The 15,622-nt window shown below is 41.3% G+C and overlaps 1 protein-coding gene across 3 annotated transcripts; it reads left to right on the top strand.

Annotated features, from left to right (window-relative positions):
* The first annotated feature begins 1,224 nt into the window (after positions 1 to 1,224).
* On the top strand, positions 1,225 to 13,092 carry LOC123428429. Of its 3 annotated transcripts, none has more exons than XM_045112633.1 (24): positions 1,227 to 1,468; positions 6,809 to 7,035; positions 7,156 to 7,261; positions 7,645 to 7,746; positions 7,828 to 7,887; positions 7,971 to 8,049; positions 8,157 to 8,310; positions 8,393 to 8,516; positions 8,776 to 8,953; positions 9,117 to 9,145; positions 9,384 to 9,532; positions 9,608 to 9,710; positions 9,842 to 9,937; positions 10,024 to 10,076; positions 10,193 to 10,316; positions 10,543 to 10,605; positions 10,692 to 10,748; positions 10,863 to 11,024; positions 11,212 to 11,282; positions 11,375 to 11,468; positions 11,771 to 11,907; positions 12,015 to 12,095; positions 12,286 to 12,391; positions 12,761 to 13,092. In XM_045112633.1, exons 1-24 carry the CDS (start codon positions 1,268 to 1,270, stop codon positions 12,803 to 12,805), a joined length of 2,601 nt encoding a protein of 866 aa, XP_044968568.1. In that variant the 5' UTR covers positions 1,227 to 1,267; the 3' UTR covers positions 12,806 to 13,092. The 3 variants fall into 3 exon arrangements, with proteins under 3 accessions (XP_044968569.1, XP_044968568.1, XP_044968571.1); XM_045112636.1 differs by lacking the exon at positions 1,227 to 1,468 and adding an exon at positions 5,445 to 5,555; XM_045112634.1 differs by lacking the exons at positions 11,212 to 11,282; positions 11,375 to 11,468 and having other exon boundaries at positions 1,225 to 1,468.
* The last annotated feature ends 2,530 nt before the right edge of the window (positions 13,093 to 15,622 follow it).

Genomic DNA, 15,622 nt, shown 5'->3' with positions numbered 1-15,622 from the left:
TCCTCTTAATTTGATTTTAATTTAATGAATGTTTATTGCAATTTGTATTTTCGTCGGAAAGAGAGAAAAAAAGACCATGCACTACAGATTAAGTTTGCACCAAAAATAATATTTAAGAATTATTCAATAGCTAAAAATAACATCCTATTTAGATTCTACACATTTTTTAATCAAATTTCATATATAACATCTTAAAATCGGAGTTACGGTTCAAAAGATATGGATAATTTTGTTTTAGATAAAATATGGATTGATTAATTGAAAAGTTAGTTTTTTTTGTTAAAATATGGAGGACGGGTTGATTACCTGAAACATCAGGGGTTTTCGGAAAAATGAAAAAAAGATTTGTTTTCTGACTTAAATCCAGATTGCGGGTTGATTACCTGAAACATGAGAAGGTTTTATAAAAAATGCAAAAAAGATTCGTTTTTTGACTCAAAAACAGAGTGCGGGTTGAATACTGGAAAAGCGAGGGATGTTTTTATAAAATGACCGCGACGACAGAAGCGCTCTCCGTTTTATTATTAGGAATATATATTATATATATATAATATATATTCCTAATAATAAAACGGGGAGCGCTTCTGTATATAAATATATATGACTCCTTTTATATACTCCTGGGTGTATGTACTCCCACATTTAAAATACCTAACATACGAATGTATTATACCCCTTCTTTATTTTTTTATACCTCATTAATTATTTTAAGATACCTCAGTACAAATAGTGTGAAAAAATATCAGTAGAATTATCAGTTTTTTCAATATACCATTTTTACGTATAAAAAAGCAATATATGTGCAAGTACTATAAAATATTGATATTCAAATGAGATTTTTCACATAACTCACTTCGGGATATCTACTATTCAATAATCAAGTATATTAAAAATGATAAAGAGGTGTAATCGGATCATCTATGTGGTATATTAAACGTGAGTATATATATATATATATAGGGAGAGATGAAGCAGGAAAATCCTTTATCTTCATATTCGAAACAATTTAAAAAAAGCATCAAAACACGGAATTACACACATACGGCCGGTCGATGGTAACGCGGCGTCGCACACACGCAAGATCGTGATGCTCGTTCTCCGGTATCAATTCGTCATTACCTGCGGGGCCGTGGTACGGCGAGGCTACACCAGTCCAACTCCTACAAGTTAAATAAGAGGGCCGTGGTAGGGCGAGAGAGCAGAGAGCAGAGAGCAGCAGGCCAGGAGGTTTTCTACTCGTACTTATTAGATAAACGACAGGAGCACGATGAGGGTGGCGGTGGTGGGCGGCGGGGTGAGCGGGCTGGCGGCGGCGCACGAGCTGATGCTTGCCGTCAGCGGCGGTGTCGACCTGCGCGTGACCCTGTACGAGCAGGAGGACCGCCTCGGAGGGCACGCCAGGACGGTGGACGTCGACGGCCGCGCCGGCTGCTTCAAGCTCGACCTCGGCTTCATGGCCTTCAACCAGGTCCGTACACATGCATTCCACTTCGGTCCATTTTTATTTTTTTTTTGAAACGAGGCAAAAGCTTTGCCTTATATTCATAAAGAAGGAGCAAGAACAACAGCAAGGTGGGGATGGCTTAGGCCATCCCAAAGGAAAAGGAAAAAAACAAAAACAACAAACAGATCAGCCCACAAGATCCGCCAAGTTTTTTGCTCCCGCTAGAATCCAATCTTTTGCTACCTCTCTTATCTTGTGCATGACCACCACCGGCAGAGAGGATTTCTTGTTGAAGACTCTCTCATTTCTTTCCTTCCAGATTTCTCAGGTGATGAGCATGATAGCCGTTTTTAGACCTTTGGGAGAGGAAGAGGGCGACCTAGCTAAGGCCTGCCAGTAGTCCACCACCTTGAGGCGACCAGAGCCCATGCTAAGCAGTAATTCCGGGCAGGAGAGCCAGGATGCCGCCGCGGACCAGATCCTCTTGGAGTAACGGCATTCACTTCGGTCGACTTGGATCATTCGTGTACTCCGCTCCTTGGTGCCTCCTTCATTTCATACTCCCTCTGCAGTTTCCCGTTTTGGATTTTGGAATGCATGGCTGAGACAGCTTTTTGTTTTGTTTGAACCTTCCTAGCACAGAACTCGACGCTCAGCTGATTGCTGGTAACGCTGCCCCCCACCGTCTAGAGACATGCATCAACTAAAATGCTTCCGTTACCGCCAAAGAGATATTCACGCTGGATAAAAATGGATGACTTCCTCCGTAACGAATTGCTCAGTTCTTTAGAGTGAAGGAAAAACATTATGGCTTTTGGTGGAAAAGGGATCTTCTTTTCTGAAGTACTTCCTCTGTAACGAATTACTTGTGGTATAAATAAAAATATTGAATGTATCTAAAACTAAAATATTTCTAGATCGACAAGTAACTTCGAACGAAGAAATTATACAAAAACATTCAGCTTTCATAACGAGAATGTTTACAAGGCTTGTCAACATTGCTCCATTTTCTAGGGAGAAGAATACATTGAACTGCAAAAACGTCTTTCACTAGTTCGCAGAGGTGGTATGCCTTCTGGTTGAAAAAGTTCTTTTCAAAAAGGTGGACGAAAACTTCATATCTCAAAAAAAAAAAAAATGTTGTGAAAGGATTGTAAAACTTGCTCGTTATTCAGAAGTTCAAACATCCCAATATTTCTTGGAAAGGCAAAAAATTCTTCCCTTTGCATTTCAGGATATCAAATGGTTTATTTTTAATTTACTGAAAATCTAAACATGCGGACGTCTGAAGGTGCGACACCAACCTTTCTCATATCTAATCTACAAAAAAAATAAAAAAAATCGTCTCTCACCTTTTCACTCCACGCCAACTCTAACGAGCAAATAGATGATCATTTTGTCCGCTTTGCAGCGAAAAGACAGACATCCGTATCTGATTTGCAATTCATGAGCCCAACGGGATATATATCATTTTCAAATGAGTCTGTCTAGAACACATCTAGATATGACTTAAATATTACGAAAAAACCGGAAGAAAAAACCATGCCTCACGTGATAGAAAAAAAACAGAAAACATATTTTTTCCTTTCCGAGAGGCACGGGTGCCTCTAGGGAAGGAAAAACCGTTCCTCTCGGTGAGGCAAAACAGTGCCTCTCGCGAAAAAAATGAGCAGAAAACACGTTTTTTCCCTTTTCGGGTGAGGCACGGGCATGCCTCTCGCGAAGGCAAAATCGTGTCTGTCGGAAAAAAAAACCAAAAAACACTTTTTTTCCCTTACGGGAGACGCACGGGCATGCCTCTCGTGAAAGAAAAACCATGCCTCTAAAAAAAAACATAAAACACGTTTTTTTCCTTTCCGGGAGGCATGGACGTGCCTCTCGTGAATGCAAAATCGTGCCTTTCGCGGAAGCAAAACCGTCCGTCTCGAAAAAAAAACAGAAAACACTTTTTTTTCTCTTTCCGAGAGACACAGTAGTGCATCCCGCGAAGGCAAAACCATGCCTCTCGTGGAAGCAAAACCGTGACTCTCGCAAAAAAAAAAACAAAGAACGAGTTTTTCCCCTAAAAAACAGAAAACGCGACTATTTTTTTTGTCCAAAAGTTACGAAAGACCGGTGAAAATCCCAAGAACCAAAAAAATCCAGAAAAAAATCACTCTAAAAAGCCGAAAACATGTGCGAAAAAAACCCCGAACGAAACGTTCGGAGCGTGACACTTGGCGACGGCTGAGAACGCGCCAAGTGACGGCGCGCGAGAGTGATCGTTGAGAGGCTCCCGAAGAAGTGCTCGCTAAGAGCAACTCTAGCAGACCCTGTATAATCACGACCTGCAAACGCGTTTTGCAGTTCGACGAACTGGGGTTTTGCGGGACGAAAAGTTACGCTGCAGAACAGAACCCGCATAATAAAACTGCATAATTTGAAAAATAAACATTCACGGACGAAATTGAAACCACAGTCATGATCATACAAACTACATTCAGTACTAGAGGGGGGCATCACCTACTGGGGCTCATCGGAGCTCACCAGAGCTAGTACCTATCCTACCGCACTATGCAAAATGGAGCTCACAGGAGTCGAGCTCGTGCAGTAGTAGATATCCTACATTCAATCGTCGTCCTCGTCGGAGGAGAGCTCGACGTAGATGCGCTTCTGCGCAGTCGCTTCGCGGCGCCACTCCTCCACCTTGTGGCCGAAGGCGATGGCCGACGCGACACCCTGCTCGTAGAGCACGGTGTCGATCTCCTCCTCCCACCGACGGCGCTGCTGGTCCTCTTCCGCCTCTTGTGCACTCCGCGCCAGCAGCACGGGCAGAAGGCTATCCGCCTCCGCCGGAGGAAGGAAATCCTATGGTCCGAGAACGGCCCCGGCACGTCGCTCCGGAACCGCCTTGGCATCCGGCTCCATCTTCACCGATGGGAGCTCTTCGAGCTCCCTCTTCACCGGTGGGAGGGAGGAGGACGAGCGCGAGCTTGACGCCTCGAATGAGCTGCTGTCGAAGAAGAGGCGGCCGCGCACGCGGTCGTACTCCTCTGTCTCGCGACGGAGGAGCGACGGGGGCGGCGTCAGGCCCCACCACGTGTACCGGTGGGCGGCGCGCTTATGGGCGGCGTCGGATCTGACGCGACGAGCCCTCTCGGGGTCGTCGTTCCTACGGCCACCGGAGCTGGCCATCAAGGGCGGTGGATTGGAGCGGCTACGCGACGGAATGGAGGCGCCGGCGGTGAGGTGGGGGGGGGGGGCTTTTCGCGGTGACGGAGGGATAGTGTTTTGACCCGCATCGAGCGGTCGAACCCGCAGTTATACCGGTCGAGCGGTCGCGTTTACGGGCCACCGCAAAAAAATTACGGGTCGGGCCGCGTTTGCAGTGTCTGCTCTGACAGAAAAACCAGCCCAAACCCGTATAGTCGTCGGATTTTTTGCGGGCTGGCTGTTTTGTGGGGTCTGCTAGAGTTGGTCTAACTAGTTACTCTCCTAATACAAAGCAATGTATACAAAATTTTCTTGTGAGCTGGGTCCTATGGCACACGTTGGCCCATGAAGCTCCGTCACTGCATGGTTCGACACAAATGAAAAACCGATTTGTGTCCGCTCTGAATTAAATCGTGATCAAATTCAGTTTGAAAATAGGATTAAATGGACATAGAACAGGTAATAAAATGATACTCCTACCATTTCGTAATATACTGTATTCTTTTTTTTTCTTGATTTAAATTTATCATATATTTAATCAACGAGACCGATTGTAACTAGAGCAAAAATTATATCACTGATTTCATACGTATTCGATGATATAATTTTTTCCTTCACCTTAATTCTTTTTGTTGGTTAAATATATGATTAAACTTAGATCTTAAAAAACCCGAACGCACTAAGTGAAATGGAGGGGTTACTGTTTTTTGTCCGTTGGACGTAAATCGGACAGACAATTTGGGGTCGCGCTGTACTCCGCCGCGGCGGCCAATTTCGACCACCCCGACGAGGCGCCCCCCTTGCAGCTCTCTGCCTGTGTCTCCCGGAGCGCCCTGCCGCCGTCGTTTGAAGCAGGCCCTCCGAGGCAGCGAAGAACATCAGCCGTGAGCTGGTCCTCATTATCGAGTAGCTACGCAAGGTCAGGCGATCTATTTTTGATCTGCATCCCGTAGCTGCCCCCACCCCCCATGCTATATTTTTTAGTGTCGCCCCTGCGTACCTCGTCGCACGGAAGGTGCTCGGTGGAGTGCCTCTAAGCACAAAGAAAACTCATGTTTCTACTACAAGTACTACAAATATCATCACATTTTCATGCTCGACCTTTGCGAGTGGGAAGATTCTACAACACTAGCTAGTTTTTTCTAGCATAACTGGTTCATTATGGTTCACCTGGCTTGATTCTTGACAAGTACACAAAAATGTTTGGCTGCCACAACTCACAACAGAGCAGTGGCGGTGCCAGGAACTCAATCTTGTGTATTCAATTTGACGTTTTGTAGTCAAATAAATGAATTTATATTTTTTTATTGCAAGATCTGTACATGTATATATTGATTTTACCAAAAAAAACGGGTAATCAGTTGAGTACCCAAATTAAATGTGGATTTGCCACTGAATGAGAATGCTTATAAGGCTTGTGATTTCATTTTCTATTTTTCAGAGGGTAGAACACATTGTGTTTTCTTTTTGGAGGAAGAAGGAAATTCTCGAAAAGTATTACACTGAAAAATTGTCCAAAAGATATTCCTGGCTGAATGTTGTTGTCTGAATGTGTGTGTGTTTGTTTAAGTGTGTATGTGTGTGTCTACGATGTTTTACTTAGAGTTCGGAGGTAGAAGTTTTTGCCATACAGAGCATTAACCAGTGGTGGGAGGCTTTCATTGCAGTATCTGGCTTGATATCAGCAATCAGAGTTCTTGTTTGCTTCTGATAATTCAGCGCTAATCTCTGAATTAGGATACCCCTGTCCATTTAGCGTGTGCGCTCATGTGTTGTTCATCCTTCGAAAAGAGCCACATTGACTGCCTAAGACATATATTGTTATGCTTTTTACATAGTACTCCCTCCATCCCAAAATAAGTGTCGTGTCACTCATTTAGTACAACTTTAGCACAAAGTTATACTAAATCACTAATCAACGACACTTATTTTGAGACGGAGTGAGTACTATAAATCTATAATGCTTGTGGTTGGAAATGCAGTTGTGGTTGTACATATTGGTTTATATCTGATCAATGTGCATAGTTACAATCTTGATTGGTTTATATTTTACTCTGGTTAATTAATAGTATAGGACTTTGTAACCCCTGGACTGAACATGGAAGATCTTTATAAGATACTATATTTTTTTTCCTCATGAAGATTTTTGTTGTGTTATATGCATCAACATAGGTAACATATGCCAACATGATGGAATGGTTAGAGGGGCTCGGGGTGGAGATGGAGAGCTCGGATATGTCTTTCTCAGTGAGCACACAATCGAAAGGCGGCGGAGGAGGATGTGAGTGGGGCAATGGCAACGGTATCTCAGGTCTGTTGGCGCAAAAAACCAACATACTGAAACCCAGTTTCTGGCGCATGGTCTGTAAGATATTCAAGTTTAAGAATGATGCTCTGACGTAAGAAGTCCACCCCCTCAGTTCTCATGTGCATATATAATACTTCCATTCGTAGCTGGATGCCTTGTGTTTATACAATATGATGACAGTTAATTCGCTGGTTCGATCTTTGAAATGAAGGTACCTGGGTGACCATGAACATAACCCTGATCTGGACCGTAATGAGACCTTGGGGCAGTTCATTCATTCGCATGGATATTCCCTATCGTTTCAAGAAGCTTATCTTGTACTGCTTCTATCGAATCTACTTGCTTATGTCTTCTTTTAGTGTACCAGCAACCCTTCATTTTGGCAAAATCTCACGTCAGAATTCTGTATTTAACAGTCATATAAAACTCTGGAGAGAAACTATAATTTTTGAATAAATATGGGAAATTTAGATGCAATATTCAAATTATAAATAAATCTGGGTCAAGTCCTCAATGGCCAGTTTTCACACCTACATTAGTGCAGGGACGGTAAGTCGGTATGGTTGGTTATTAGGTTGCAGAAATTTTATGACTATTTCCACACAAAACAATTTGTAATTATGCGCACATTATATTGTGATCAGAAATTCATGTTTATGCTGTTTTGAGTTAGTGAAACGAAAATATGCATTTGGTGCAGATTCCAGTCTGCACAGGCATGTGGTCATGTCCATCACAAGATGTTTTGAGCCTGTCTGCTTTCTTGGTGCTGTCATTTTTCCGTAACCATGGCCTTCTTCAGGTGCCTAGATACTTTGTATGCATGTTCCTTTCTCATCCCATTTTCTGCGCACTTGAAAGCTGACTAAATTGCTACACTCAGCTGTTTTGTCACTCCCAGTTGCCCACTGTCAAGCCTCATTTGCAGTCCTATGTAAGCAAGGTAGAAGTCGCACATGATATTTATTACACTCTTTAGGATTTGGCTGCAGCCAAATGCAGGGACTGAACAATGGACTATTGCAGGTAAAAGGAGAATTGGAGAGCATTGGTTGTCGAATTAAAACCAGAAGTCGGGTCAAATCTGTTTTAAGTCTTGATGGAGGTATGTACGTGCGTTATTGTTTGTTGATTGACTGTACAAAAAATGTGTCATCATATTTAGTTTATTGATTCACTAACTGAAACAATCATGTATCTTGGCATTGGCAGCATCTGGCTACAAAGTCTTGGAGAAGGATGGTTCAGAGGAAACATATGACAGTATCATCCTTGGGGTCCATGCACCCAATGCTCTCAAAGTATTAGGAGTTGAAGCTTCCCATCACGAACGGAGAATTCTAGGTGCTTATCAGTATGTCCATAGGTAAAGCCTGCCTACTATTGTTAAAGAAACACAAATAAAGTTTGATCTGATCTACTGGTTGTCTGACACGTTTATGTTGCAGGGATATATACCTCCACTGCGATCAAAAGCTGATGCCCCAAAATTCGTCGGCATGGAGCGCCTTGAATTTCCTGGGGACAACTAGCAGGGGTTTTTCTGTTACTTACTGGCTAAACCAAATTCAGGTAAATTATCTGGTTTTCGTATGTATCGTTCGGCATGAAACCATTTTGTGCGTATTACATGTCCTCAGAACTAGGCACGCCTCCTCAGCCCAAAGGAAGAAACCAAATGAAAAACAAAATCATCTTGTTAGAACTCAGAACACCCTGTAGAGCAGGCTCACAAAATAACAGCAAAACGGAAGCTTCAGCCTAACCCCTCCAGCAACATAAATGAATTGCTTAATTATTGACTGTGGCATATTTTTTTTTGTTCTTCTAGAAAATTGAATCTGTCAGACCTTTCCTGGTGACACTCAATCCCCCTTGTGTTCCGGAACATGTACTGCTTAAATGGAAAACAAGCTTTCCTGTTCCGTCTGTGGCCGCGGCAAAGGCTTATCTTCAGCTTGATCAGATCCAGGGAAAGAGGGGAATATGGTTCTGTGGGGCATATCAAGGTAACTTGTTTCATGATTTTCTCCCCTAAAAAAAACTTATGTCATGAATTTCAGTTTGTACATATATACGATATACTTTTATATACTGCATTATTAAAGTTAGGTATGAAATGATCTAAAGAGAGCAGTAGGTCTCAAATGTCTCTTCTGCATTTTATCATAGGTCATGGCTTCCATGAAGACGGATTGAAGGTATTTGCATGCACAACCTGTCCATTTTTCCTTTTAGACCTGAGTCGCAGAATGAACCATAATGTTACATGTTAAATTCGTAAGGGTTCAGCAGAGCTAAACGTAACTAATCTTATCATAATTATAACTAGCCATATAATTGCCCACAAAAAAAAACTAAATCACATAATTCAGAGTGACTATTTCATGAAATAGTTGTGTGAGGTCTTTTTGTGTTGGACATATTGAGTCGATGCAGTCCGGGAAAGCAGCAGCTCAAGGTTTGCTCGGAAAGAAATGTGAGCTTCTGCCGAACCCAAAAAAGATGATTCCCTCATGGACCGAGGCTGGTGCGCGCCTTCTAGTTGCAAGATTTTTCAACCAATACATATCCATTGGTAACTTGACGTGAGTACTCGTATGAAGTCGAGATAATACGTGATGTCTAGTTATGATCTGTTCACCTTATTTGTTTTTATACAGACTGGTCGAGGAAGGAGGTAGCGTGTTCAGCTTTGGTAAAGCTTGCGACAAATGCCGTGTAAAATCTGTCATCCAAGTTCATGGCCCCTTGTTCTATTGGAAGGTTATCTTCTCTTTTCTTGTTCTGACTATCATGCACGATTCCTAATTTCCTATATACTCCACTGCGGTTACTTTGTACAACTTTCTCATTTGAACCACATCTGTTTATCCTGGCCCTCTCATGACTTTCAGGTTGCCATAGAAGGAGGCATGGGCTTGGCAGAAGCCTATATTGACGGTTGTTTCTCTGTTCTTGACAAGAGAGAAGGCCTTCTGAATCTTATCCTGGTAAAACTCTATCGTAGTCCATGAGCATATGGGTAGAGCTATTTCCTGTTCAGTACATCTCAAATCCATGACCTATTACTTTGCAGATTCTCATTGCTAACAGAGACGATCGTAGGAACCGCCGCATTGCCAGAAAAGGGTTCGGAGGCCTTCAATTGTCCACTAGATTCCTATGAGTTCTTTCATAGAAATGATGTAGTACCTATGAGTATGCGTTTGTGATTAATCGTGTACTTAATGTTTTTTGGTTTGCAGATTGTGGTTGTCACCCTTCCATATAATAGCTCAAATGGCATATGCTAAACACTTTTTGCGCCAGACCTCGAGGAAGAACACTGCAACACAAACTCGTCGAAACATCTCTCAGCACTATGATCTTGTCAGTACTCATGACTCATCTTTTGTTATTATACATTCCATCATGATTAAGATAACTAGCTGGCTAGGTCAATTTGTAATACCAGAATTATGGCAGATCTTACTGAAATTGATTTTAGTTGTGTTCCAGTCCTAACAAAAAGATTTGTTATCATTCATTACTTGCCATACGTCGAAATACCAGATAGAACTAATAGTTCAATCTTTCTTTTTATATATTTGTACAGAGTAACGACTTTTTCTCGCTTTTTCTGGATAAATCGATGACTTACTCTTGTGCTGTTTTCAAGGTTTGTAAATCCTGTGATTTTCTTCCGCGGCTTGTAGATTTTGCAGAGTAGCATTATTAATTCGTGGACTAATATTAAATTGCTAGGAGAACGAAAGCTTAGAAGCAGCCCAACAACGTAAACTTAGCCTTCTAATCAACAAGGTAATACTTACATTTCTTCAGAGATTGCATTATTAGATTGATTACTAGTTAGACAATTATTGTCAACACAATCTGATGGTAATTCATTCTTGCAAAATACACATTTAATCAAAGGCTAAAGTCAAGAAGGGGCATCATGTTCTTGATATCGGTAGCGGCTGGGGAAGTTTAGCAATACAAGCGGTTAAGCAAACTGGCTGCAAATACACTGGAGTCACTTTGTCGGCAGAGCAGCATAAATACGCTAAGAGAAAAGTAAGAGAAGCTGGCTTAGAGGTTAGTTCTATGTTACTCCCTCCTTTACGCAATACCTGTCCAGTTTAATAGTTCAACAGTAATTATTCCACCATATGTGGCCAATATAGATGTGCGCGAAAATTAGTATTGTTTTGCCCCAGCTTATATGCTATGACAGGGTGAAATTTTAGTTAACAATTCTACCGTGTATCGTTATTAATTTCAGGACCGCATAAATTTTTTGCTGTGCGACTACCGTAAAATACCACCTTTTAAGTATGACGCGATCATAAGCTGGTAAGTGTTTGTGGATGTGCGTTGTGACTTCTACAATACCCGTGCATGCTTGTTGTTGCACTTAATGTATATATTCCTCTTATGTAAATCAGCGGTATGATTGAACATGTTGGCCATGAATACATGGACGAATTTTTTGCTTGCTGTGAGTCTTACTTGGCAGAAGATGGGATATTGGTCCTCCAGGTCAGTGCATCAACAACTAAGTATATTTCCAAACGACTTCATGGCTGGATTCCACTATCCCCATGAATACAAACTAAGTAGTACTCCCTCTGTTAAGTGTCGTCTTTTAGTTCAAATTTTGATCTAAAACGACGACACTTATTTTGGAACGGAGGGAGTAGATGCCTTACTTTTGATGCACAAGACGAGGATTAGACCTTATTCTTTCGGATTGGCTTGAAAAAAGGAATGAAAGATAATCCTTATTGTCCATACAAGACCTTAGGTTTATCATGAACTAACCATTACACATGTGCATTCAGTTCATCTCAGTTCCAGAGGAACGGTATGAGCAATACAGAAAAAGGTCAGACTTCCTAAAAGAATACATATTCCCTGGCGGCTGCCTTCCTTCTTTGGCTCGTATAATGTCTGCCATGACAACGTCATCAAGGTTCTGGTACGTTTTACATCAATCGATCAATCCTTGATTGGTTAATTACTTCATGGCCATGTATGGATCTCCATTGATTAAACCTCCCTGATCTTGTTACACAATGAGTGTAGCATAGAGCATGTCGAGAATATTGGGCCCAATTACTACACAACTCTGATGCACTGGAGGGACAACTTCATGGCCAAGAAAGAGTATGTATCACTTTGTCATTCACTAGAAGAATATTGTTGTACAGTTAATTACGAAAAAATGGTGAAAAGAGGACTAGTGTATATAACTATGTACCATATGTTCATTGAGCAAGTAAATATGTTGTCACTATTATATTACAGTTGGTTGCTCGGTCAGTTTTAACTTCTTATCCCTTTCTTTTTCTTGCAGTGAAGTTTTGGCCCTGGGCTTTGATGAAAGGTTCCTCCGTATATGGGAGTACTACCTCATATTCTCTGCGGCTGGTTTCAAGTCACGAGCACTTGGAGATTACCAGGTATGTATGTATATATGTATGTATGTATGCTCTATGTACATAAGTATTTACCTATGCTATTTCTAAGCAAAGGGAAGTCATATGCTCCAACCAGTCTTAAAAGGATGACATTTTGGAAATCAGTGACCATTAGCTTTCACTGCAATAAATCATAAAACTTAATAACAAATCAAATGCTGAAATTTTTCTGTTGAGAAAGACCTAAATTATTTCATTTTCACAAATCAAATCAAAATATTTCCTTAATAAAATTGTACTGGTCGGAATTTTGAAATGATGCCAAATCATTTCTGAACCTTCACCTTTTTGTGGAAAGGAGGCATTGGTTCTGATGCCTGACTGGCTGATATATATATATCATTCATGCAGGTTGTTTTCTCTCGTCCAGGCAACCGTCGCCTAGGATTGCCTTGATGGATAGAGGCAACTTATTCTTCTCAGTTCGGTTGTCCAACTGTTACTTCTCGGTAGCCTACGATCGACCTTTTAATAAGTCACTCTGGAACGGTTGGTTCATACCGGCAACCTAAATCAGGTGGTTTGGTGATCTATCGTGTTGTTTAGTAATGAAATGTTTAGATTTTCGTGGCAACGCATTGGTATCTCTCAATAAACTTGTATGTGCTAGAATTTGAGAATTGTATGGAAGGAAGTGGCTTGTTTGCTTTAATAATATCAGAAGTCGTCCTTGTTTCTAGTTTTGTTCCGTGTTTGACAGTTTTAATTCTGCTTATGAGAGAGAATTAATGTTCCAAATTACCATTCTTTATCAATGGCTCAGGAGGGCCTTTTGTTATGCTTACCAGTTACCACATGCATAGTTCTTTTAGATCAAGCCTCGAAATGAGCTCGACTAATTAGTACAGACAAGATTGACCAAGAGTAACCATATATTAACACTGGGGGGTGGGGTTGCCAGTCAAAGACAACAACCGCATAAAATTAAAAAGAACAGAAAAATGACATAAAATAAACAAGGAGCAAGTGAAACAAACTTCACTGGATCCTCTTGATGGACACATCCCACTAGTGGGGACGGAGCCTTTAGCCCCGGCCCGTAAGGGGCTTTAGTCCCGGTTCACCAACCGGGACTAAAGGGTCGGGACTAAAGGCATAACCTTTAGTCCCGGCCCTGTTACAATCCGGGACTAAAGGTGCTCCACGTGGGCGCCTCGTAGCGCCCCAGGGGCAGGACCTTTAGTCTCGGTTCGTTACAAGGGCCGGGACTAAAGAGTTTCAGATTTTGCTTATTTTTGGTTTTTTTTTTGAATGAAATTATTTTTGGGTTTTAGGGTTTTAGGGTTTAGGTGTTTGGGAGATTAACGTGATGCCTCGTTTGGTGTTCGGGAATTAGTTTTCATATAATTTAAATAGAAATAATTATGCATATATATATATAAGATTAACTTATCTTACAAGCGAGCATATATATACAATTATATGGAGATCTGAATTATCGGGACTAGAGCCCGTCTATTCGATTACATGGACGAACATCAGTAATGGCCCCTAGCTACACTAAATCGTCCTTTGTCATCTATAGCTTCCGTCCTCAGAAATCCCGCAAGCTCCTCTGCAACAGCAATCACGCGTTGCTTTGGTAGGACCTTCGTCCTCATGGCCGTGTGCTATATAAGAAGAGGAGATGAATATGAATATCAATCATGATAACAAAGAATGACGGGTAAAAATAGAGGTGTGAATGTTCATTGCTTACGTCGAATCTGTGATCCTTGTGCTCAGAGGTAAACGTGCGAATGGTCTCGCAAACATAGTATCCGCATAGATGCGTTCCCCGTGGCTGCTGGTCGCACTTTACGAGAATAGAATATATATAATCAAAATAATAATCTAGCATCATAAATGTATTGAAAATAGAAGTATATCATACTACTACTTACCTGAGCCGCTCTAAAGGTCAGCTTCTCAGGAAAGTTACCGGGAGTCACACACTTGAACCGCTTTCAAACCCTGCCCGACAAGGATAATGATTTGCTAAGTTTTTCATTAATTGATATATCAGAAAATCATCGAAAGAGACCGATAGAGCGCAAGAATGAGTGAAATTACCCTTAGAGCATGTACTGCAGGCTTTGGAACTGCTCCAAGGGTCTCGATAATGGGTCGAAGTCATCAACTCTTCCCTTATCAATTTGAATGTCCAACAAAATCCAATGAAAGCTGCACATGTATATATATATATATATATATATATATATATATATATATATATATATATATATATATATATATATATATATATATATATATATATATGTGTGTGTGTGTGTGTGTGTGTGTGTGTGTCAGTAACTTATCAATTACACTTATAAGTGAATGGACACAACAGAGTAAAGACCCTCACCTGAAGTTGTATGGAAACAGTATGTGGTCACAGAAATTTTGATCTATTAGAAACCTTAGAAGGTTTTCCTTCGTCTCCTTGGGTTTATCAGTTAGCGTCGCTATATGTATTTTATCTGGGTCAATAAACCCAATATTTAGGATGTTCTTACTTTTACAATCCAGAATCTTCATTCTGCATAATAGAGTACAAGTTATATATAGAAAATGAATTGAAATAACTAAACAAGTTATATGTAGACAACGAATTGAAAAACTTACAGACAATAGCAACTCATAAGCGATTTGTCGAGGGCGTCGCCATTGTACATCTGAAAGAGTTCATCAAAGTCAATATGGATTTCTTCGAGGCGGCCGTAGTACTCCCGTGGGACACTCAGCACGATCATCGTTCTCCCATTCTTTGATTCACTTAAGTATTATTGATGCAAGTAACGCATATTTGTTGGGAGATCATCTTTGCTGACCAAAGGCTCTCCCATGACAAACTGTGGCTTATGGGCTACCACAGCCTTGGGTATCATGTCGTCTTGGGAAGCCAGCAAATCTTCAACCGAGACACCACATTCAGCCGCCAACTCCTTTGCTATTTCAAAAGATAGCCCCTGCACCGGAGGGGGAACATTCTCGGTTAACACCTTGAGGGGTGGGATCGACTGTTTGGCCTGTTGTCCAAGCTGAGGAACGTCTGATTTTTTCTTGCTTGTAGTTGAACTTGATTTGCTCCCACTTGCACTTGCACGTGATCTGCTATTTTTCACTTCCTTCTGCAATGTACGTGTATAGTCATCAGGCTTATGGTGTAAGTCATACTGTGATGGAAGGGTCATGAAGTCTTTTGCCCATGCTATTTGCTTCTCGGTGTAT

This window comes from Hordeum vulgare, chromosome 2H (assembly GCF_904849725.1).
Source record: "Hordeum vulgare subsp. vulgare chromosome 2H, MorexV3_pseudomolecules_assembly, whole genome shotgun sequence".
Taxonomy (NCBI): Eukaryota; Viridiplantae; Streptophyta; class Magnoliopsida; order Poales; family Poaceae; genus Hordeum; species Hordeum vulgare.
Note: the sequence above shows the minus strand (reverse complement) of the source record. Positions and strands in the feature narration are given on the sequence as shown.